Genomic DNA, 25,791 nt, shown 5'->3' with positions numbered 1-25,791 from the left:
TAGCGATATCGTTAGCGATATCGCTATGTGTGATACTTACCTCCAACCGGCTCCCCCGCTGTCCATCGCTGATCGCGCGAGAATGTCCGGCTCCATTTCTCGTCGGGCGCTTCCTGCTGGGCTTCCAGCTGGTGCCTACGAGCAACGCGTGGAGGTGGGCGGGAGGACGTCAGGATCGCTGTGTGAAAGGTGAATATCGTGCGCTGCGTTGCTGCTGCATCATTGTGAGGTCTGCCTGTGTGACAGCTCACTAGCGATCATTTAGCGATGCACCAGCGATCCTGACCGGGTCGGATCGCTGGTGCATCGCTAAATGTAAAGGGGCCTTAAGCCTGTTCTGAAGCAACTGTAGATTTAGCAGGTTCACACTTCTCATAATTAAGATACCTTGTCCTCTCTGATGACTGAACCTTTCTTTCGCCAAATGGAGAGACTATACCCCGGTTCCACTGTGTAGTCATCATTCTGATGTAAGAAATAGGATTGTGTTCATCATAGCTTCTTTTATGAAATCGGATGGATTGCCGACAAAGACTTGCACCTAAGTCTCTGATGACACCATACACAAATCTTAGGAAATTAGATGCTAAGAAATAGAAGACAAAATTATCAAATTCTTTATCAGTAAGAAGTAACACATTCTAAATTTTGCAGAAACCATCTATGTATTTTTTAGATTTCCTGGCTCATGCAAGTAACAATGGGAACCACAGCTACAGAAACATTGAGCGTGGCTGGCAATATTTTTGTTGGACAGGTAAGAACAAGAAGCACTATTGCTACCGATCTCTAGACTAGTGTTGTAAACTTATTAAGACAATAACATCTGTTGTTTTTCCTCATCTGCATTCATAGACAGAAGCTCCATTGCTTATTCGCCCCTACTTACCAGACATGACAAAATCTGAAATCCATGCTGTAATGACTGGGGGCTTTGGAACAATTGCTGGCAGTGTGATGGGTGCATACATCTCATTTGGGGTGAGAATATTCACACTTCTCTTCTTTTTCTTACAGTTTACTTAATTTTTGCATTTGGATGGTTACATAAGTATTGGTACATAAGTGTGTTAATTACAAAGAAGGAGAGGATAAGGTGGAATGGAGAGAAAACAAAAAGAGCAAAGTCTTTCTGTCAAGGTTATACATTCACAGCTTATAGATATCAGTAGGTAAAGACATCATTATCTATAGCACCATACATTGCTGTACCGAACTGGGGTAAAGACTTCTGATAATACCTGTTGCAGAAAAACTAAACATTTACATCTTTAGAACAGATTATATGCATGCAGGACAACATCCAGTAGGCAAGGTGACAACTTTCCTCAGGTAGTACACTTCCTTGACTGCAGGGGGCAGAGTTTGGGCATACTCTTTCCTTGCACCATCCATTGTCCAATTTTGGGAACAGACAGGGGTAGTATTTCACAATGTCTGAAGAAATGAGTATTCACTTTTGAGGATGAAAAATATAAAGAGAAATAAATGAAACATCTTGAATACACGTAAATTATTATTTCAGATTGATCCATCCTCACTTATTGCGGCCTCTGTCATGGCGGCTCCTTGCGCTCTTGCACTTTCCAAGTTGGTTTATCCTGAAACAGAAGAATCAAAGTTCAAAAGCCAGGATGGTGTCAGGATAGAAAAAGGGTAAATTTAGTATTTTATAGTAAGTTATTAAAGTATTAAAGTATATAGTACTGAGCACACATTTTAGGTATATAAATATTTTTTTCTTTTAAAATAATTCAACAAGGAGGTTGTTCCAAGCATCTTGGAAAATGAACCACAGATCATTTGTAAATATAGGCTTGTGCAAATTCTTCGGTCTCTTCATGTATTACCAGAGAGAATCAATGATGTGATGTAAGCTATGTGGATGAGCTCAACATCACCAAGTCTGTGTAGGATAACATAGAGAAACAGAAGGATCTGCACATGCCTATAACCACTGAAAATCTGTTGTTCGTTCTCCAAGATAATTGGAACAACCTCCCTGTCGAGTTCATTCAAAAGTGTGTACAAGGGTATCTAGAAGAATTGATGCTTTGATGCTGTTTTTAAGTGCTCACATCAAATATTGACGTAATTTAGAATTTTCTTTGGTTCATTCCTCTTGAAATTTGTTAATTAGTAAAAATAAACTATTAACACCTCTCTTTGAAAGCATTTTTTACTTTGCAGTATCTCTTTCACACCTACCTAAAACTTTTGCAGTTCTGTGTATCAGTATGTTGTACATTGAAGTTCATACAGAAAATGTGACTATTTGCATGTCATCTACAGTCATGGCCAAAAGTTTTGATAATGACACAAATATTAATTTTTACAAAGTCTACTGCTTCATTTTTTCTAATGGCAATTTGCATATACTCCAGAAAGTTATAAAGAGTGATCAGCTTAACAGCAACTACTTGCAAAGTCAATATTTGCCTAGAAAATGAACTTTATCCCCCAAAACACATTTCAACATTATTGCAGCCCTGCCTTAAAAGGACCAGCTAACATCGTTTCAGTGATTGCTCCATTAACACAGGTGTGGGTGTTGATGAGGACAGGGCTGGAGATCAATCTGTCATGATTAAGTAAGAATGACACCACTGGACACTTTAAAAGGAGGCTGGTGCTTGGCATCATTGTTTCTCTTCTGTTAACCATGGTTATCTCTAAAAAAACACGTGCAGTCATCATTGCACTGCACAAAAATGGCCTAACAGGGAAGAGTATCGCAGCTAGAAAGATTGCACCTCAGTCAACAATCTATCGCATCATCAAGAACTTCAAGGAGAGAGGTTCCCTTGTTGCCAAAAAGGCTCCAGGGCGCCCAAGAAAGACCAGCAAGCGCCAGGACCGTCTCTTAAAAGTGTTTCAGCTGCGGGATCGGGCTACCAGCAGTGCAGAGCTTGCTCAGGAATGGCAGCAGGCAGGTGTGAGTGCATCTGCATGCACTGTGAGGCGGAGACTCTTGGAGCAAGGCCTGGTCTCAAGGAGGGCAGCAAAGAAGCCACTTCACTCCAGGAAAAATGTCACGGACAGACTGATATTCTGCAAGAGGTACAGGGAGTGGACTGCTGAGGACTGGGGTAAAGTCATTTTCTCTGATGAATCCCCTTTTCGATTGTTTGGGACATCTGGAAAACGGCTTATTCGGAGAAGAGCAGGTGAGCGCTACCACCAGTCTTGTCTCATGCCAACTGTCAAGCATCCTGAAACCATTCATGTGTGGGGTTGCTTCTCAGCCAAGGGAATGGGCTCTCTCTCAGTCTTGCCTAAAAACACAGCCATGAATAAAGAATGGTACCAGAATGTCCTCCAAGAGCAACTTCTCCCAACCGTCCAAGAGCAGTTTGGCGATCAACAATGCCTTTTTCAACATGATGGAGCACCTTGCCATAAAGCAAAGGTGATAACTAAATGGCTCAGGGAACAAAACATAGAGATTTTGGGACCATCGCCTGGAAACTCCCCAGATCTTAATCCCATTGAGAACTTGTGGTCAATCATCAAGAGACGGGTGGACAAACAAAAACCTTCAAATTCAGACAAAATAAAAGCATTGATTTTGCAAGAATGGACTGCTGTCAGTCAGGATTTGATCCAGAAGTTGATTGAGAGCATTCCAGGGAGGATTGCTGAGGTCCTGAAGAAGAAGGGTCAACACTGCAAATATTGACTTGCTGCATTAACTCATTCTAACAGTCAATATAACCTTTTGCTACTCATAATATGATTGCAATTATATTTCTGTATGTGATAAAAACATCTGACAAACACACACATAAAAACCAGAGGGCAGCAGATCATGTGAAAATATAATATTTGTGTCATTCTCAAAACTTTTGGCCATGACTGTAAATAGTGGCACACACAGTCCCTATTTGTCTGTATTGGGGACCTGTTGGGACTCTGCATGTTGCCATGTGGTTCCTTTAGAATCACTGTATTACAGGTCCAGCTTGCCCAAAGCTGCAATAAGGCACGTATAAAGGAAAATAGAGATTTACACCATAGTGCATCCAATTTGATAAAGAATGCAACAATGTTACTGTATTGTAACCTTTGCTAATAAGCAGATTATCTCCTTCATACAGCACCTTATATAGCATGGCACTGCGTTATATTAAATTCTAGCGTTATCGTAGTACAGCTGCACGCAAAACTCCATGTAATCCCTTCTACAAATGGCTAATCTTTACTAGCTTGTTAATCCAATATTTTGGGTTCGGAAGTGGGCGTTATGTGAAAACAGATTTTTCACATTTTTCTTCAGAAATTGAAGAACTTACACTATGAAGTAACACAACTTTATGGAACATCGTATGACTGTTGTGCACCTCTGAGCGTCACACCGGAAATCTCATTCCATTCAAGGACTGCAGTGAGATTTTCTGACATGGGAAAAGCTGCAGCTCACCATGAATCAGACAAGCTGTAGCGTCACAGCTCAGCTGCACCCCAACTCTGCCCATTTGGGCAGAGCTGAAAAAAAAACTAGAGTGAAAACGGTGAAGGGGAAACATTTTGGTTCAACTCTGTGTTAGGCCGACATTTTGCGACTTTTCAATTCTCTCACACCACTTTTTGAGGTTAAATCTTTGATGAATCGTGGTCTACATATAGATAAATTAAAAATACACAATATAACAGGCACATATACATAATCTTATTTGAACTATCATGTTTGACTTCCAATGATTTTTGTATGTTTCTTTGCACCTTAAGGGAAGAAAAAACTGTATTGGAAGCTGCCAGCAATGGTGCCTCTACCTCTGTGGGTCTAGTAGCAAACATTGCAGCCAATTTAATCGCATTCATGGCCTTACTTTCATTTATTAATGCTGCTTTCTCCTGGTTGGGGGGAATGGTGAACTATCCACAACTCACATTACAGGTGAGAAAATAACACTGTGTTAAATTTTGTAGTTTTAAAATGATAGTCAATGTTTCTAAGTGCTATTCACTATTTAGCCATAAAACTTTTATCTCTACAGTGTATCCCAACTTTTTTTTCGTTTAATAAAACTTTGCAAAATAGTTCATGGATTGTGAAGATAGGCTGACTTTATAGAACATTATTTAGAAGTCCATTGTAACATACTTATGCGGATTATTTTTTCTGCACTGGTGTACCACACGGCCAATCCCTCATTGTAGGCTGGCTGTTTCATTCGGTATTTATGCACCTGTGCAGCTGCCATTTTTACTTGGGTCCGCTGCACCCTGGATTAGTGCAGATGCATTTGGGCCTGTCTGTTCTGTAACCCATTGTAACATACTTACTAGGGTTGATCCTGTGTGTTGGGCTCTCCATGCATGTGTTGTGACTGTCACACAGCCGCGTCACATGCAGCTGCAGAGCCGAACAGTTGATTATCGGGAGCGCTCCAAGTATCCAGGTTACTGATTCAGCTATTCAGTAAGCGCTATTGCTATTCGGATAAGCTCTTATCCGAAGCTATTCGATCAACCATAATACTCCCATTTTTTTGTAATTTTTATCTTGATATGGCCTATATTTGTCTAAATCATGCTCCCTGCTTGAGTATCAAAATTATCTATACCATTATATGCTGTTCCCATTCTCTGAGAGCTTTGTAAAAAAGGATACAAGGGGTGTTCAATAAATTATCTAGGCCAGCATCTTCTCTTAGTTTTAAAAAGAAGTACAGTCTAATGAAAGCATTGGAAGTCACAGGAAGGAAAGTGCAGTACAGTGCGACTCTACAAAGAAAAATGAGGGATTTGGAGCTTCATTCTGTGATTAAATTCCTTACAAAGAAGAAAAGAGGATTACAGAAAACCATGAGAGAAAGAGAGAGATTGATTATTTTTATGTGCCAGAATGGAAACCGCAACTGTGGATCCGCAAAAACAATTGACATGCTGCGAAAAATAAAACGCTGCGATTCCGCACAGAATTTTCCGCAGCATGTACACAGCGTTTTTGCATTTCCCATTCACTAACATTCTCTGCAGTGCAGATTTGAGGGGATTCCGCGGGTCCAAAAACGCTGCAGAAATGCATCAAAATCCGTAACGTGTGCACATACCTAAAAAGGGTAAGGAATCAGTTGAAGATGACTCCCGTTCAGCGCAACCTGACAAAGCATATTCAAAGGAAATGTGCTGTAAAGTAGAGGCCGTGATTTTGGAAGATGGTTGGGTCAAAGTTATTGTTATAGCTCATGAATTAGGCATTTCAGTTGGCACTGTTTGGAGTATGATTTATGATGTTGATTTATGATGATTTATGATGTTGATGATCACTTATGATGTTTTGATGTGAAAGGTCAATTCTCGGTGGGTCCAACAAATGTCGATGCCTGAGCAAAAAATATGTCGCCAGCAATCAAGGGTGGTTTAAAAGTAGCCAGGGCCTAGGGCACCCCCCAGGTACCCTATCTATCATGTGACATGTCACATGATCACCTTTAATAGATCATGTGATGGATCATGTGAGTAACACACAGGTGCTCTGGAGCACATCTGAGGATGAAAAATGTACAGCACTATACATAACATAGTGTTATATATAATAGAGCAGAGGTGGAAGATTAATTTTCCCAAGGGGCCACATAAGAGACCATGACTGTTGTGGAGGCTGAACCAATAGGCTGAAATGAATTCTGCACAATATTAATATCAATATATTAATTACCGTATATGCTCAAGTATAAGCCGACCCGAGTATAAGCCGAGGCACTTAATTTTACCACAAGAAACTGGGAAAACTTATTGACTCGAGTATGAACCGGGTATGCATTGTCCCCTCATCCCCATCCTGGTATGCACGGCCTCCTCACAAGGCTGTTTCAACTTCATGACCAGGCCAAATGTTACAATTCTGACCACTGTCACTTTATGTGGTAATAACGCTTCAACGCTTCAATGGATCCCACTGATTCTGAGAATATTTTTTTATGACATAATGTACTTCATGATAGTGGTAAAAATTCTTTGATATGAATTGTGTTTATTTGTGACAAAACAGAAATTTGGCGAAAATTTGGAAAATTTAGCAATTTTTGAAAATTTAATTTGTATGCCACACAAATAATATATAAATAATACAAATAATAAATAACATTTCCCACATTTCTATTTTACATCAGCACAATTTTTGAAACTTAATTTTTTTTGTTAGGAAGTTATAAGGGCTTAAAATTGACCAGCGATTTCTAATTTTTTCAAAAAAATTTACAAAACCTTTTTTAGGGACCATATTACATTTGAAGTGACTTTGATAGAAAATACCCAAAGTGACCCAATTCTAAAAGCTGAACCCCTTATGGTGCTCAAAACCACATTCAAGAAGTTTTTTAACCTTTCAGGTGCTTCACAGGAATATTTAGAATGTGGAAGGAATAAGTGAATATTAAGGGTATGTGCACACGTTGCGGATTCCATTGCGGATTTTTTCCCGCAGATTCTGCAGAATCCGTAGGTAAAATGACCTGCGTTTTACCTGCGGATTCCCTGCGGGTTTTCTGCGGATTTTGTGCAGATTATGTGTGAATTTCACCTGCGTTTTTACACCTGCGGATTCCTAAAACGCTGCCGATTCCGCACAAAGAATTGACATGCTGCAGAAAATAAACCGCTGCGTTTCTGCACGGAATTTTCTGCAGCATGTGCACAGCGGTTTTTGTTTTCCATAGGTTTACATGGTACTGTTCACCGCATGGAAAACTGCTGCGGATCCGCAGGGCCAAATCCACTGTGGATCCGCAGCCAGATCCGCAACGTGTGCACATACCCTTAACGTTTATTCACAAACGACCCAAATTTACCTTAGACCAAATTTTTTGCTATTTTATTTTAACGAGGGTACCTGGAAAAAAAGACTTCAAAATTTGTTGGGAAATTTCTCATGAGCATTCTGATACCCAATATGTGGGGGAAAACCACTGTATGAGCAAACCACAGGGCTCAGAAGGGAAGGAGTTTCATTTGACTTTTTTAATGTAAAATTTACTCGATTAGGGGACGCTATGTTGTGTTTGCAGAGCTCCTGATGCGTCTAAACAGTGGAAATCCACCACAATTGACATTTTGGAAACTAGACCTCTCAGGGAACTTATCTAGATGTGTGGGGAACACCTTGAACCCGGAGGTGCTACACAGAAGTGTATAACATTGAGCCATGAAAAAAAAAATCACATTTCTCAAACAAAAATGTTTTTTTAGTCCCAAATTTTGTATTTTCATAAGGGTAGCAGGAGAAATTGCACCATAAAATTTGTTTTCTAATTTCTTTTGAGTAAGCTGATATCCAATATGTGGTGGAAAACAACTGTTTGGGTGCACAGCAGGGCTTGGAAGGGAAGGAGCACCATTTGACTGTTTGAATGCAAAATGTGCTAGAATAATTAGTGGACGCCATGTCGCATTTGGAGAGCCCCTGATGTGCCTTAACAGTGGAAAACCCCCACAAGTGACACCATTTTGGAAACTAGACCCCTCAGGGAACTTATTTAGATGTGTGGTGAGCACTTTGAAACCTCAGGTGCTTCTCAGAAGTTTATAACACTAAGGCTACTTTCACACATCAGGTTTTCGGCGTCAGGCGCGATCCGGCGTCGTGCCGGAATGCCGGATCCGGCAAATGTTTTGTAAAACCTGATGTGCCGGATCCGGTTTTCTGCCGGATCCGTCTTGTTCTTGACAGACAAAACCGGATCCGTCTCATCCGGTTCATCCGTTTTTCTATCCGTTTTTCGACGGATTACGCCGGATCCGGTTTTTAAAATTGACCCTTGTGGCCTTCCGAACGGGATTGGCTACTGCGAAACTAGATATAGCATGTTCCTACAGCCCTTCTTTGACAGGTTGTAGAAAAGAAAGTGCAGGTTGGAGAGAAGAGCAAGTTACTGGCGAAGATGGATGTTGTCATTGGAAATATTACCACTAGAAGTTCTGTGACGGTTTCAGTAATGAGGGACAATTTTGCACTATACTTTATGTCACCTCAAGGCAGAGTACACTGGCAGGATGACAGAGTGTGAAAGATTTGTGCCCTAACCAAACTTGTGTACCTTCTGGACCAACAGTATATACCTTTGCCAACCAAAGTTGGCTATCTTGTCATGGTCTTACTATTTTTAGCTTTAGGCCACAGGTGTGTACCTGGTTGTGTTTTATGCAAAGTATTTCACCTTTTAACAAAAGTTGTGTACATTGTTAGGAAATCACCAACAATAAACACAACTTTTTAGGTGAAATACTTTGCTTCAAACACAACCAGGAACACAACTGTGGCAAAAAGCTAAAATTTACCCACAGTTATATACCTGGTTTTGAATACCTTTTTACCTTTGAAATACCCTGTATTTAACCTTTTTTTTAAACATAGTTCGCCGCAGAAAGAAATGACAGACAACCATTGTGAAACGATAATTTAACTTTTATTTAAAATTTTTTTTTTTTTTGTAAAATGTTTTTAAAGTGCAAAAAACTTTTTTAATAAAGGTTTTAAACCCAATGGGCATTTTTATTAAAAAACACACATTACAAATCTGTGTAGTGTGGGGTGGAAATACTGCTGGAGGGGCTGCGGGACACTTCGACACTGGGTGTGTGGAGAGAGGACTGGGATCGTGGTGGGGAAGGAACAGTTAGAGGTGAAGGTGTGGAAAAAGCTACAGAATGGGTGGACATGTGGGAGGCAGAAGAGGTGGTGGGCGGTGGAGTGGAGGGTTGGGCAGGGACTGTAGGAACAGATGATGTTGATGGAAAGTTGTATGGGGAAGGAGTTTGGTACGGGGAAGGAGTTTGGTACGGGGAAGGAGTTTGGTACGGGGCAGGTTGCTGGAAGTGGGGAGATGTCTGGTACTGGGGAGGTTGCTGGTACTGGTGAGGTTGCTGGTATGTAATAGGAGGGGGAGGATGGAAAGTGGCTGGAGGGGGTGCAGATGTAATAGGAGGGGGAGGATGGAAAGTGGCTGGAGGGGGTGCAGATGTAATAGGAGGGGGAGGATGGAAAGTGGCTGGAGGGGGTGCAGGTGGAGGAACTACAGTGGTGGGAGGTGGAGGTTGGGAGGTAACCTGCTGTAGAGCACCGTGGCACGAATGCATTACATGCATCTGCTGGGTAGGAGATAGTGTTGCCATGCGCTCCACAACAGACCTGAAAAAGGTGTGGTTTGGCGAAGATCTTGCTTCTGAATGCATGGTTTGCAGAAGTGTCTTCACCTCCAGAATGCTGGAGTTGATCTGCTGAAAGCCTGCGGAGATTTGCTCTGACAAGACTTTTAGACAGTTCTGGAAAGATGCATTCAGATGCAAGAACTCTTGTGCATAACTCTTTTCCTGACCCCTCTACCGCTGTCGCCCAGTACCCGCAGGTGTACTAGAGGTGGCAGGGGCAGAAGGGTGGGGTAAAGGGAAAGCGATCTCCTCACCAGCAGCTTCATGTAATGTAGGCGGCCACGATGCTCCTGTGCTGGTGGATGGGACAGATGGGTCGAATGTGTGGGAAGGCTGGGAAGGTGCAGATGTACCGGGGCGGTCGAAGTGTCCCTCGGTGCCGGTCTCCTCAGGGATCGCCTCAGAAGGGTCCAATCGTGCAGGCTCCCGAGTGCTGCTCACCGTGCTGTGGAATAAAGAGAAAAAAAACAATTAAAATACTGACATGGTAAGGCCCTGGCTGAAAAAAAAAAGTTACATCTAACATTTTTTTTCACATGTGGTGTGTAATATTTACCTTCTAGTGACCATTGTTTCCCGGAGGAACGACAGGGCTTGTGCGTACTTGTACTTGCTCCTGCGTCCTCCAGATCCACTCGGGGCCCGCATCTCTTTATTGAACTCCTTCTTGAAACAATCCCTCACAGACCGCCACCGATTCACAATTCTGTTCCCTGAAACGAGAAAGGAGTGGTTAGTATACAACATCAGTGTTTCACAAACTCCAGTCCTCATGGTCCCCAGGGGTCATGTTTTCAGGATTTCCATAGTAAATAGAAATCCTGAACAGATGATCCGTGGGGACCACGAGGACTGGAGTTCGGGAAACACTGGTTTACATCAAGCAACCGGTACTGTATATACTTACGCTCTTTAATCTGGGCCCGAACATCGAGGTCCTCCCAGCGGCCCACAAGGAGCGAACAGATTTCCTCCCAGAGTCGTCGGGTAACGATAAGGTCAGCGTGGCGGCGGTCAGCCATATTCCAGAGCGGCTCCCTTTCTCTGACGAGATCGATGAGGTGGTCCACATCGAGTCCTCCATCCTCACCGTCAGAGTCGGGAGCACGCTGTGAAGGCTGTTAAAGAAATAGACAAAAATAACATAATTAGCCTCCACAAAAGAAATGAAATAAAAAGTGCAAAAAAACAAAGCAAAAATATTTATACTTACACGCTGGTGACCGCCGCGTTGCTGTCGCCGACGACCCTGGGAGGCTCTGCGAGGACCTCTTGGCCGAGCACCAGATTGGGAAGACTAGAGAAGAAAACAAAAAATGTTATGTCTTTGGATGTAGGCATTTGTTTGCTGTGTGTGGTCTGCAGAACATTGTTTTCTATGTGTTGTGTGTAGTGTGATGTTGTGTTTCTGCGTTTGATGCAAAAAACTTACCAATTGTGAGCCCACTCCAGGTGTCTGTCCACCCCTTCCTTCTTCTTCTGGGAGCTCCTCTTCATCTTGTGATTCCTGTTTTGAAATAAAAGGCAATGAATAGACATATATTACAGAGATGATGGATTTTGGAAATAAAAACTTACCGTCAAACGCTGACGATGCGAGGGAGGGCTCCCAGAAGAAGATGTGCTGTCCTGTTGATGGCCAGACTCCATGGCTGTGGGTATTGCTGCTGCTGTTGCTGCTGCCAGTGATGCCTTTTCTGCTGCTGCTGCTGCTGCATCTCTTGGGCGGCTGTTGAATAAAGAGAAACAAAGGGCCAATGAATATCTTGATATTCCATGGCCCTAGTTTGGAGGAATGGGGGATTTGATAATTACCGTCTCTCATCTGCTGCTGGACTCCCCTCCTCAGCATGTTCCATTTGCTGCTCCATTTGGGGTGGTGGTGGTGCTGATGGTGCTGCAGTGGTCTCCTGCCTTCTCCTGCTGCGCTTGGTTGCTTTCTTGGGCGGCATGTTGGGTGTGGCTGTGGGTCCCACTGTCTTGCTTTTATATATGTCTTGTGGGCAGAGCTACTGAGCATGCTCAGACCAAAAAAACCGGATCCGGCTTTCGCCGGATCAGGCGCATTGCGGCGCTCATAGGCTTTCATTGTGTGAAAAAGCCGGACGCGCCGGATCCGGCGGGTCCGGCTTTTTCGCCGGAGACAAAAAACGTTACAGTAGCCGTTTTTTCCAGACGCCGGATCGCGACACATTGCCGGATCCGGCGAAAACCGGATGAAACGCATGGCCATCCGGCGCGATCCGGCGCAAATGCAAGTCAATGGGGGGGAAACCGGATCCGGCATTGCATTTCGCCGGATCCGGTTTCTGTCAAAAGCGCCGGATCACGCCTGACGGCGAAAACCTGATGTGTGAAAGAGGCCTAAGCTGTGAAAATAAAAAAAAATAAGTTTCCCACAAAAAATTTTTTAGCCCCAAATTTTACATTTCCATAAGGGTAACCAGAGACATTGTACTATAGAATTGTTGTGCAATTTCTCCTGAGTATGCCAGTGCCCCATATATGGGGGAAAAATACTGTTTGGGCGTATGGCACAGCTTAGAAAGGAAGGAGTGACATTTTGGAGTGCAGACTTTGATGGAATTGTGTAGAGGTGTCATGTTGTGTTTGGAGAACCTCTGGTGTTCCTCAGCAGTGGAAACCCCCTCACAAGAGGCCAGAAACTGGACCCCACAAGGAATTTATCTAAATATGTAGAGAGCACCTTGAACCCCCAGGTGCTTCACAGAATTTTACAACATTGCTCTGTGAAAATATTTTTTTCCCACAAAACTGTTGTTTTAGCCCCAAATTTCATTTTCACAAGGATAGCAGGAGAAAATGAACCCCAAAATTTGTTGTGCAATTTCTCCTGAGTATAATGATACCTCATATGTGGTTGAGAACTACTTTTGAGGCACAGTAAAAAGTTCAGAAGGGAAGAAGCAACATTTTGGAGTTCAGATTTTGCTGGAGAGGTTTCAGGGTGCCATGTCACATTGACAGAGCCCCTGAGGTGCCAGAACAAAAGACACCCCCTATATGTGAACTCATTTTACAAACCTCGTTCCCCAATGAATTCATCTAGGTGTGCAGTGGTCATATACATCACCTGTGCCTCACAGATTTGAATACTATTGGGCGGTGAAGCAATAATAATTAAATTTTTACCACTAAAATGTTGTTTTCCGCCAAATTTTAATTTTTCTAAGGGCTAATAGTTAAAAATAGACCTGTGTTGTAAAAATTATACCTGAGTGCGCAAATACCCTACATCGGAAATTTTTCAGTCACAGTACAAAGCTCAGAAGGGAAGGAGCACCATATTATAGTGCAGATTTTACTGTCATGGTTTGCGGATGCCATGACCCACTGGGAAAGCAGAACTCCTCATAAGAAACCCCATTTTAAATCTTGATGAATTAATCTAGGGTTGCAGTAATCATATTTACACAACAGATGTGTTACAGAATTTTATACTGTTGGGCCGTGAAGAAAAAATAATTACATTTTTACCACAAAAAATGTTTTAGCCACAGATTTTACATTTTCACAAGGAAAAATGGTTAAAAATTGCACCAAAATGTATCCCACAATTTTTGCTGAATGTAGAAATACCTCATATGTGGCTGTACAGTACTGCTTAGCCATGCGGCGAGACGCTGGAAGGACGGAGCACTATTTTGCTCCTGGAGCACAGATTTTATTAGAATAGTTTGCGGACTCCATATACTGAGCCCCTAAGTGCTAGAAGTGCAGAATCCCCCCTCAAGTGACCCCATTTTAGAAATTATACCCCTTTGAGAATTTATCTACAGGTGTAGTGATGATTTTGACTCCATAGGTGTTTTCCAGAAATAAGAAGCAGTGGATGTTAATGAGTAAATTGCAAATTGCCCTTGCAATGAGGAGTACGATGTAGTGACCAGTATGTTGTGGTGCCAGCTCATGTTTCTCGAGATACACGCGCTCATAAATTAGGCGGGCTGTTATCAGAAATGCCAAATATGTTGATGCTAAATGCGGTCTAGGCACACTGTGGGGCTCATAAGGGAGGATTTTGTGAGTTTAAGTCACTGGATTTCTTTTGGGGTGTGAGGAGCGATAGCGCTTCTAGTAACGTGGAAGCCCCTATTTTTTCATTGACAGATGATGTACCTGACCGGGGACTAGCTATTATATAACGTTTGGGATCACATTTATCCTGCATTCTACAATGAGCACTTACTTTGGATTTTCCATCTAAATCTCCTAGTAACAAGATTCACATGAAACTCCCATTCACTATAATGAGGCAGAAAAGTTACTCGGAACTCTGTCTGGCCTCTGTTCAGCTTTTGTCTTCTTTTCAGAAGTGCACAACACTGTGGCGGACTGCGCTTTTATGCACGCCTAAAAAGACAGACACTGCCGGATCATAGGCGGCCAGACAGCATCCACAGTGCCTTCATCTGCCTCATTATAGAGAATCTTCTGCCGAGGGTTCTGTCTGAATCATGTATTTCAGAGAATTACCCAGAAAGCGCTCAGCGTAGAGCACAGGATAAATGTGAGCTGAGCCTTACGGTGATCTTTGGGAGGCAGGATGAAATAATCCACAGCAGGTGAAGAATAGTTTTTATTTATTTTTACACCGTTTCTCATTCACTGTAAGTGATTAGATTACTTTATGTTTCGGGTCGGTGCGATTACAGCGACACCAGATTTATATCGGTTTTTATGTTTGGCTACTGTCACACACTAAAAGACGCTTTTTATTGCAAAAACTAGTTTTTGCATCGCCATATTTTGAGAGCTATAATTTTGCCATATTTCGTCCAACAGAGTCATGTGAGAGCTTGTTTTTTTGTGGGACGAGTTGACGTTTTTATCTGTACTACTTTTGGTCTCATAACTTTTTTTATCACTTTCTATTCCAATTTTTGGGAGGCAGAATGAAGAAAATTCAGTAATTATTTTTTGGGTTTTTTTAAGCCGTTCTGGGTATACTAAAATTGATAAGGCAGCTTTATTCTTCGGGTCAGTATGATTACAACAATACAACACGTATTTTTCAGACTATAATACGCACCGGACCATAAGACGCACCCTTCTGAAAATTGGGAAAAAAATAATGCGTCAAATGGGGGTCTGTCTTACAGTCCGAATTCAGCTTACATGGGAAGGGATCCGGCACAGGTGGAGGAGTCGTCACAGGGGTCATTCAGTGGTCCAGGCTCGTGCGGTGGTGACTCTGTGCTGGGGCAGGTTGGTTGTGCTGGAGCAGCTGGGCTATACTGGGGCAGCTGGGCTGGGCTGTGCTGGGGCAAGTGGGCTGTGCTGGGGCAGGTGGGCTGTGCTAGGGCAGCTGGGCTGGGGCAGCTGTGCTGGGGTTAGGGCAGCTGTGCTGGGGCTACTGTGCTGGGGCAGCTGGGCTGGGGCAGCTGTGCTGTGCTGGGGCTGGGGCAGCTGTGCTGGGGCAGCTGGGCTGTGCTGGGGCTGGGGCAGCTGTGCTGGGGCTGGGGCAGCTGTGCTGGGGCAGCTGTGCTCTGCTGGGGCTGGGGCAGCTGGGCTGTGCTGGGGCAGCTGGGCTGTGCTGGGGCTGGGGCAGCTGGGCTGTGCTGGGCTGGGGCAGCTGGGCTGTGCTGGGGCTGGGGCAGCTGTGCTGGGGCTGGGGCAGCTGTGCTGGGGCTGGGGCAGGTGGGCTCTGTGGGGTGAGGGTGGCGGCTCTCTGTGCTCTGATGCAGGGGTGGAGGCTCTGCCGGCATTTCCTCCAAGTCTGGAGGCCCCCACACATCCCTTGCTGGCCACCGCCATGTTGCGGTGGCCTCCGGGAACATGGACGCCGGGAAGATGGCCGCCGATCCGGGATGGCGCATGTGCAGGTTCAGATCTCATCCCGAGATCTTGGGGGACAAGATCTCATTGCCGAGATTTGAATTTCGTCCCCCGAGATCTCGGGACGAGATCTGAACCTGCGCATGCACCATCCCCAGACCGGCGGTCATCTTCCCGGCGTCCATGTTCCCGGAGGCCATTGCATTATGGCGGCGGCCAGCAAGGGATGTGCGGGGGCCTCCGGGCTTGAAGGAAATGCCGCCGGAGCCGCCGCCCCTGCAGCGGAGCACAGAGAGCCACTACCCATGCACCGGAGCACAGCCCGCTGCCACCACCGCACTACAGAGCCCCGCGGCACCCACACCAGCCTCCAGCCATCATCGGAGGTTAGTATATTGCGACCATAAGACGCACCCCCCACTTTCCCCCAAAATTTTGGGAGAAAAAAGTGCGTCTTATGGTCCCAAAAATACGGTATATATTTTTTTCAATGTTTTGATGCTTTTACACAGTAAAAAAATATTTTACATTAAAAAATGATTATTTTTGCATTGCTGTATCCTGAGAGCTATAACTTTTTAATTTTTCCTGTGTGGCAGCTTGTTTTTTACAGGACAAGATAACATTTTCAGAGATACAATTTGTATTTACATTTGTCTTTTTGATTGTGTTTTATTTGACGATATGATGAAAATCTCCAGACTCCAGAGGCAACTTCGTATCCCTCCAGCAGGCATTCTCCTTGGCCCCTGTGCTGTATCGTCCAAACAATAACAAGCAGTTCTTCCTGGAAGTGGATGCATCTTCCTCAGTCTCTGATGCCTTTCTTAGGGTACTGTCACACTTAGCGATGCACCAGCGACCCCGACAACGATACGACCCGGTCAGGATCGCTGGTGCATCGCTAAATGGTCACTAGTGAGCTGCCAAACAGGCAGATCTCACGAGCGACGTAGCAGCGGTCAGCGGTCGTTACTTACCTGTCAGACGCGGCGATGAAGACGTCCTCCCGCCCGTGTCCACGCGTCGCTAGTCGGCGCCAACAGGAAGCTGCCGATGAGAAACGGCCCAGGACGTTCTCGCGTGATCAGCGATAACCAGCGGGGGAGTCAGTCGGAGGTAAGTGTCACACATAGCGATATCGCTAGCAATATCGCTGCTGCGTCACAAAATCGGTGATGCTTAAGCAATATCGCTAGCGATCTCGCTTAGTGTGACGGGGCCTTTACTCAGAAGTCGCATGGTGTCCTGCGACTTCTTCTCTAAGCTCTTCTTTATTGACGATAGAGAACTGCTTGCGATCAAGCTGTCTCTGGAGGAGTGGCGATACTTGCTGGAAGGAGTATTGCACCCTGTGGTTATATACACTGACCACAAGAATCTTGCTTATCTGCCAGACAAATTAAATGAAGATAATAGTACCAAAGAATTTGTGTTTGCAATCATTTTCAGGAAGAAACTGAGTATTATCTGATAAAATTGCAGGGGTGTCAATACTTTTGGCCACAACTGTAAGTATGTCCATCTCAAGATTCCATCCTATAAACTGGGTCCATGCTTCATCGATCCCTTCGAGGTGTTGAAACAAATTAATCCAGTAGCCTACAAAGAAACTCACGGCCTGTTTGCAGTCCCCAATTCCTTCCATGTGTCTCTTCTCAAACCTGTTGTCCTCAGTTCTTTCTTCAAGGTCCCTGGTAACACTCTGGCTCCTGAGGACATTTTCGAGGTAGAGAACATTCTGGCCATCTAGGGGGTATGAGTAAAGACCTTCTTTCTTGTGGATTGGAAGGGGATTGGTCCTGAGGAGAGATCCTGGGAGCCCAGGGTGAACATCCATGCCCTCTCCTCCTGAAGAGATTTCTGGCAGGTTTGAAAAAGAGGGGGTGTACTGTGGCACCAGTGTCTCTGTGTACGGTCCCTCTCCCCCTGCAGAGACGCCAGCAGGCCCGGATTGGCAATATAACCAACCGGGCATTTTCCCGCTGGGCCGCTGTCACGTGGGCCGCAGCGCCCGATCATCTGGCCGCTTGCCAGCTGCTGCGGCCACTGTTGCTCCTGCCGCCGGCCCTCTGCGGGCATAGCGGTGATAGTTTCAAGTTCCTCCCGCACTGCAGGGAGATAAGCCGCCACGCACCCCCCACGCACCCCATCCTCGCCGTAGCATGAGACCCCCCCGCAGCCACTCACAGCGTCGCACTCGCTTGCCTGCTCGCTCTGTTCGCAGGACCTGTGATGAGGTCACAGGAGGGGAGGAGTCAGGGGGTCACATGATCAGGAGCCTTTGTCCAGACCCCCCGATCATGTCACCCCTGACTCCGCCCCTCCAGTGACCTCTTCACAGGTCCTGTGCGCTCAGCCTTGCCTCTACCGTCTGCAAGACTCTGCTTCTGCTTTGCTGTTGTCATGGTGCTGGTTGAGGTAAGTATGTGTGGGGTCAGGATTTACAGTGTGGATGTAGCAGAGCTGTTTGTGTACGAGGTGTACGGAGCGGAGCCGTGTGTGTACGAGGTGTACGGAGCGGAGCCGTGTGTGTACGAGGTGTACGGAGCGGAGCCGTGTGTGTGCGAGGTGTACGGAGCGGGGCCGTGTGTACGAGGTGTACGGAGCAGAGCCGTGCGTGTACGAGGTGTACGGAGCGGAGCCGTGCGTGTACGAGGTGTACGGAGCGGAGCCGCGCGTGTACGAGGTGTACGGAGCGGAGCCGCGCGTGTACGAGGTGTACGGAGCGGAGCCGCGCGTGTACGAGGTGTACGGAGCGGAGCCGCGCGTGTACGGAGCGGAGCCGCGCGTGTACGAGGTGTACGGAGCGGAGCCGCGCGTGTACGAGGTGTACGGAGAGGAGCCGCGCGTGTACGAGGTGTACGGAGAGGAGCCGCGTGTGTACGAGGTGTACGGAGTGGAGCAGTGTGTACGAGGTGTACAGAGCGGAGCCGCGCGTGTACGAGGTGTACGGAGCGGAGCCGCGCGTGTACGAGGTGTACGGAGCGGAGCCGCGCGTGTACGAGGTGTACGGAGCGGAGCCGCGCGTGTACGAGGTGTACGGAGCGGAGCCGCGCGTGTACGAGGTGTACGGAGCGGAGCCGCGCGTGTACGGAGCGGAGCCGCGCGTGTACGTGGTGTACGGAGCGGAGCCGCACGTGTACGAGGTGTACGGAGAGGAGCCGCGCGTGTACGAGGTGTACGGAGAAGAGCTGCGCGTGTACGAGGTGTACGGAGCGGAGCAGTGTGTACGAGGTGTACGGAGAGGAGCCGCGCGTGTACGAGGTGGACGGAGTGGAGCCGTGTGTGTATGGAGTGGAGCCATATGTGTACGGGATGTACGGAGTGGAGCCAAGTGTGTACAAAGCATATAAAGCGGGCTTTTCCCACGGACACAGGAGTACACGGCGGAGCCCCGAGGAGCATTTTAAAACACACACATGACGTTCCACCGGAAGTGATGTGCTGGAAGCTGACCGGAAATGAGATAATTTCTTGAGGAGATTGTGACGGAACCAGGAATGCTTCAGATCCATCACCGTGTCCTCCTCCGACAGCGCAGACAGCAGGATCGCCTTGGAATCGGGGATGCCGGCCATGTGAGCGGATCATGATATGTCCTGCACCGGGAGGCTCAGGTGGGCACTACAATGGGAGCCGGGCTGCTATAGTATCTTTGTAGAATCTTTCTTTATTTCTTTCTCTCTTTTTCTTTCTTTCTCTGTTCTTTCATTCTCTGTTCTGTCTTTCCCTCATTTTCTTTCTCTCTCTAATCTTTCTTCCCCTCTTTCTTTCTTTTTCTTTCCTCTCTTTCTCTCTGTTCTTTCTTTCTTTTCTTTACTTCTTTCTTTCTCTCTCTGTTCTTTCTCTGTCTCTCTCTGTTCTTTCTTTCCCCTCTTTCTTTCTCTCTCTGTTCTTTCTTTGTCTCTCACTGTTCTTTCTTTCTTTCCCCTTTCTTTCTCGCTCTCTGTTTTCTTTTTTCTCTCTCTCTCTGTTTTCTCTCTTCCTTAGTGCCAGTCAGTGTGCCCATAATGCCAGCCACTGTGCCCTCAGTACCAGTCAGTGTGATCAACAGTGCTAAATGGGTGCGATTAGGCATGGACATGGATGTGACTAGTTGTGAAATGGGTGTGGCTGGGCGTGGCCAAAATTTGCGCGCGCCGCAGTCTTTATCCATCTTTCCCTTCTTCAAAAGTTGGGAGGTATGATAGGGGTGGCTATGACCAGGGGGTCTGGTTGCCCAATAGAGAGCAGTTCTGCCAGGAATTCTGTAATCATGCATACAAAAGGGGACAGAGATTTGGGAGGAGTACTGTACCTAAAAGCAATAAATAGGACTGAGCTGAAATACTGGGCACAGCTCTGACTACATGTTATATAGTCGTGTTAATCTCCTCTCACTTCTTGTAAACTACAAGTGTACAAAGATATTATATAGTCACCATGTGACTAGTGGGCCTGTGTAACTTCAAATGCCAGGGCTGAATTTTAGTCCCAGTCCGGCCCTGGACGCCAGTGTACTCACCGCCGTGGCCTACGTCCTGCTCCATCTCTCTCTTCTGGGTCTGAAGCCACCCTTGGTGCGTGCAACACACACAGGTCCCCGGGTACTGTGCTTAGCACACACGCACACTTCCCCTTTATTAAAGGTGCCACGTGTTTTCTTCTAAAGTGTTCCCAGCCAATTGCGGGAGGACACTTACTATTTAAGCCACCTTCTCCAACATGGACATGCCTGTGCAGTATTGTGAGATTGTTTCCTAACACTCTAATGAGTTCTGAGGTCTCTGACGCTGCACCTGTCAGTGCTTGTCTCAACATCAGCCGGTCATGCTGCACCTGCCAGTGTTTGTTTCAACTTCAGCCGGTCCCGCTGCACCTGCTGGGGCTCATCTCACCATTAGTCTGTCCCATTGCACCTGTCAGTGCTTATCTCAACTTCAGCTGGTCCCGTTGCACTTGCCAGTGCTCATTTCAAAGTCAGCTGGTCACGCTGCACCTGCCAGTGCTTATCTCAATGTCAGCCGGTCTTGTTGCACCTGCCAGTCCTCATCTCAACATCAACCGGTCCTGTTGCACCTGCCAGCGCTCATCTCTATGTCTGCCAGTCCTGCTGCACCTGCCAGTGCTCACCTCTATGTCACCTAGTCGTTACTCGGCGAGTAATTTGGTATGCGCCTTGGTATATTCGAGAGACTCGCCCAGCATGTTTGGCTCTTTGTTTGAAGCCAATGAACATGCTGGGCTGGCTTGCCAGTCACAGTATTGGCAGCACCATCTTTGGTGTGGCATTACTGTGATTGGCTGGCCTTTTATTGTTTGTTAGGTGGGGATTTAGTAGTGAGACATTTAATAGCGGGGAGAGAGAGAGGGAGGGTGGGTGACAGCAGGCACCTGGGTGTTCTGATCATTTCAATTACATGATGAAGCTCTCTGCTATTTTCCACTTAAAATACCTAATATTTGTCTAGCAGTTGTGTGACTGGCTCAATACAGGTAGAGCTAATCATACGTGACAATTTAGCAGGGGCAATAATCTTCATTACTTCATTATTACGCCATATTTGCAGTGTGCAGCAAGCCAATTGCCAAAAAAAAATGTTCTATTGTTCTAAAAAATATCGTATCTTTATCTAGCAGTTGTGCAACTGGTGCAATACGGGTACAGATAATCAATCTTATCATTACTCTGCATTTTCAGTGTGTCAGCAAGGAAATCGATAGATCCAAGTTTCACCTTTGCACAATGTGCCAAGTTTTCACAAAGTACAAAATATTAGCCATGTAGGGTATACATACATGACCACTAAGTACTTGTTGCATCTGGACATAAACTCTGCCATGTGTGGCAGACTACAAAGAGTCAAACGTTCAGTGTCCTCACCAGGAAGAACACTAACCATCCTCTCCTCCTCACGATGCAGAGCCTCCTCCTCCTTCTCTTCAGGCCATCCATACCGGACAGGCATGAAGCTGGTATTGGAAGTCCTCTCTGTTGCGCAGACCAAAAACTCCTGTTCCTCCTCATCCTCATCCTGTGCCTCGTCATCACCACCTGTTCGGCATTCAAATCTTCCTCTTTGAGATTCTTCTACGAACTTTTTACTAGACAGAGCAACGGGATGGTTACGCTGACAATAGCGTCATCAGCGCTCACCATCTTGGTGCAGTACTCAAAGTTTTGAAGAACCTCACAAATGTCATCAATTCACTCCCACAGTTATTATGTGTGGGGGCTGAGTGTTACTCTGACGGGCATTGAGAAGCTGGAATTCAGACACTGCACTCTGCTGTTCAATAAGCTTTGCCAACATATGAACCGCCTACCAACTCAACACATTTATCTAACTATCCCCGTGTTGTCCATTCAAAATTTTCTTCATAACGAGGATCCTTGTATCTTGCTTCCACAAGATTTACACATACTGGATGGTAACCGGTTCATGCAGCATTACATGAACACCCGATTTCTTACATTATGGCTGGTCAGAACAATGAAATCAATTGATCAATTGTTACCATCGACCTTTCATGCCTCCTCTATTTCCTCATAGATTATAAGCTTGCAAGCAGGGCCCTCATTCCTCTTGGTATCTGTTGTTTATGTGATTATTGTTATTCTCTAATGTATTTTATTGTCTGTACAAGTCCCCTCTAAAATGTAAAGTACTGCAGAATATGTTGGTGCTATAGAAATAATAATATTTATTATTATTATTATTATTATTATTGTTATTATTAAAGGTCGAATTATAGCGTGTGGTCACAAATCAGTTGGTGACAAGGCAAATTAAAGCGCTGCTGCAGCAAAGCTAGTCCGCTGAAAGCTTGACAAGACTTCCGGAAATGTGCGCTGACATGCCGTACCTTGGCAAGTAGGTCCTGCAAGTTAGGGAATGTTTTTAAAAAATGCTGCACAACCAAGTTCAGCATGTGGGCCATGCATGGAACGTGTACCAGCTTGCCGAGCATTAAAGCCACCACAAGTTACACCCATTATTGCACACAACCAGACTGGTTGGAGGTTCAGCAGGGCAAGCCACTGATCTGTCTGTTCTTTTATCACCTTCAGCAGCTTGGCTGCGTTGTAAGCTTTATCACCTAAACAGATGAGCTTCAGCAGAGTGGCTTTATCACCTAAACAGATGAGCTTCAGCAGAGTGTGCTGCTTGTTTACCAAGGCAGTGCTGCAGACCTCCTAGTTGGGAAATGATGAGGAGTCTACTTTCAGTGAAGTGGAGGAGTAGAGACAGGAACTGTAATACGAGGAGACAGAAACCCTGATTGGAGTTGGGACCGGTGTTTTTGGTGTGGGTAAGAAGTGTGATATCCCTGCCTCTGACTCTGTCCCAGACTCCACCAGGTTCAGCCAGTGTGCCATAAGAGAAATGAAATGTCCCTATCCACAAGAACTTGTCCACGTGTCTATGGTAAAGTAGACCTTCCCTGTGACTGCGTTGGACAGAGCACGGCTGATATTGTGTAACATGACTGCTTAAGTAACGTGTTGACGGCATATTGGGAAGAATAGTGTCGGATGATCGAGTACCATGGGACTGCCACCACCAAGAGGTCATGGAAAGACTCAGTTCCCAAAAGTTGAAACTACAACATCTCCAGGGCTACCAATCTGGTTTTGGGTGGTTAGTATTTTGGCCTGTGGGTGGGTCGATATTTTTGCTTTTTGTTAAACGGCTGGGGCAGGGACAAGTGAATGCTGCGATGGGACAATGAACTGGACGTGGTTGCCGACTGTTGTGCCTGTGCAACTGAAGGTTGTGGGCAGGAGGGATCAGGGCCTGCTCCATGGACAGCAGATTGGGAAGGTCGTAGCACAGGGAAAGGGGCAGGGGTTTCACCATCAAACACAGATTTTGTACCCAGGTGTGAGGGACAAGGGAGATCCTTTTGATTTATTAATTTCAGGCCAAATATATTTTCCAGACTTCTCCCTCTCCACATGCTCCTGAGCTGTGACCCCCACCCATGGGATAAATACACAATTTCCCAAAAGAACAGGACCTTGACTTGTGGCCAGAGAATTATAGGCCATGTGTTAATTATTGCGAGGAGGACCAGAGCTGAGACCCCCTGCTGTCTTTTGTGCAGGGTGGTCAGCTATCAAAGAAAGCCATAGACATAGCAGCCCCAATGCAGAGATGAATTATGAGAGTACTGTGAATCTCAGGGTTAAGTCCAATATACAACCAGAATCCTGGGAGCTCTCCGCACACACACCTGTGTCTCATCATTCTCTAGCTGTCCCAGATACTGAGTTATCGAGTGCTTTGCTGCCATTTGCTTTTGCATGCTGGTGGTGCTCAGGTTGATAGTGTTCTTGCCTCTTCTTAGCTTTTTTTTGGCAGATGATGCAAATTACAGTTGTTTTGTCTGAAGGAATTTCAGAAAAAGCTGCTATACAGGAGAACAACGCACCCTTGTCCTGTTATCTAGCTGAGTGAAGGGGGCTCTGTGGATTGTAAGACCGCAAGGGCAGGGTCCTCTCCCCTCTATATCAGTCTGTCATTGTTAGTTTGTTTACTGTAAGTGATATCTGTAATTTGTATGTAACCCCTTCTCATGTACAGCGCCATGGAATCAATGGTGCTATATAAATAAATAATAGTAAAAACCAAGTTCTCTCTATGTTCAAACTACTACCTCGTCTTGCTTGTTTTTGTGCTATGGACCAAAGCCTATCTGCACTGTTGTGCTCGCTAGGTGTACCACCATGCCAGGATGAATCAGTGGCCTGATCATCAACCACGTTGTCTTCCAATTCCTCAATCTGATCCTCCTGAGTTAGGCTGACCTGATGGCAAATGTGTGCCATGATTATCATCCACCTCTTCAGACATGAGTTGACCTTCTCCAACGTGGCTTTCTCCTGGCCGTGGGTGCTCAAATTTTGGACATCACTGCACTCCACCTCCTCATGACACTCTTTAGTGATGCACGTTGAGAGGCCTCACAAATTACAAGTGACATAAACCATTCCTCAGAGTGGCCAGCATTGGGGTCATATGTCTCCTGGGACTCTTGATGGTGGGAGGAAGGAGGACCAGGTTGAGGATTCAGAGGTCCAGCCTCTTGGCTACTGAGACTGGACCGTGTGGAAGACTTTGTGGTGCTGCTTGTCAACACAGTGGAGCCTTTGTCTGCCATCCAAACCACAACATCCTGGCAATTGTCTGGGTTCATCAGTGGTGTACCACGCTGACCACATTTTGACAGGAAGCTAAAATGAGTTCCAGTCTCCTTCTGATCTGTAACATGGCATGGCGGCAACCACGACATCCACGTCCCTTAACATCACCCTTTCTCATATTGAATGCTTTATGCTTATGAAAAAAAATTCCTGGCTATATTTTTGACAAGTACCCTAACAGAGATGTTATGTGCACATTTAGTATAGCTAGCAATGTGTGGCAATTTTTTTTAAAGATATCAGCTTTATTACACATGGCAACAACAGAAGTTCAAAAATTAGAGATAAATAGTCATGTTTGCGTATCTCTGTAGGCTTTGCGCCTGTCGCACAACTGGTAAAGAAGAAACGTTCTTTATTAAACCAATAGAAAATGCGTAGGCTTGTGCAGATTGATCAATGGCACTCCTGTCTCTTTCCCTTGAGGAGGCTGCTTTCAAGTAAAATGAGGCTTGTACATGTTCATGACTTGAGTTTCAGGCCTGACATACTGACCACAATACAGACCCTCGCTTGTATACACTGTATTCAGAATTTAATTCTATGCTTTTGCTGTCTGGTAGAATCCAATTTACTAACATTGATCATACATCAATTTCACACGCAGCAATGGCATAAAGTGAGACTAGGGCCTTTTTTTTTTTTAAAGT

The 25,791-nt window shown here is 45.5% G+C and overlaps 1 protein-coding gene across 1 annotated transcript in view; it reads left to right on the top strand.

Annotated features, from left to right (window-relative positions):
- Window positions 1–25,791, top strand: part of SLC28A2 (solute carrier family 28 member 2) — a 143,712-nt gene that overhangs the window by 70,602 nt on the left and 47,319 nt on the right. Inside the window, exons 10-13 of the mRNA XM_073579367.1 lie at window positions 677–757; window positions 856–981; window positions 1,526–1,656; window positions 4,729–4,897. Coding sequence (XP_073435468.1) covers window positions 677–757; window positions 856–981; window positions 1,526–1,656; window positions 4,729–4,897 — 507 coding nt within the window. The remainder of the gene's footprint in view (window positions 1–676; window positions 758–855; window positions 982–1,525; window positions 1,657–4,728; window positions 4,898–25,791) is intronic.

Source organism: Dendrobates tinctorius, unplaced genomic scaffold, assembly GCF_039654945.1.
Source record: "Dendrobates tinctorius isolate UK_male_01 unplaced genomic scaffold, ASM3965494v1 ptg000062l, whole genome shotgun sequence".
NCBI classification, from domain to species: Eukaryota; Metazoa; Chordata; class Amphibia; order Anura; family Dendrobatidae; genus Dendrobates; species Dendrobates tinctorius.
This window is presented reverse-complemented; position numbering and strand designations above follow the sequence as displayed.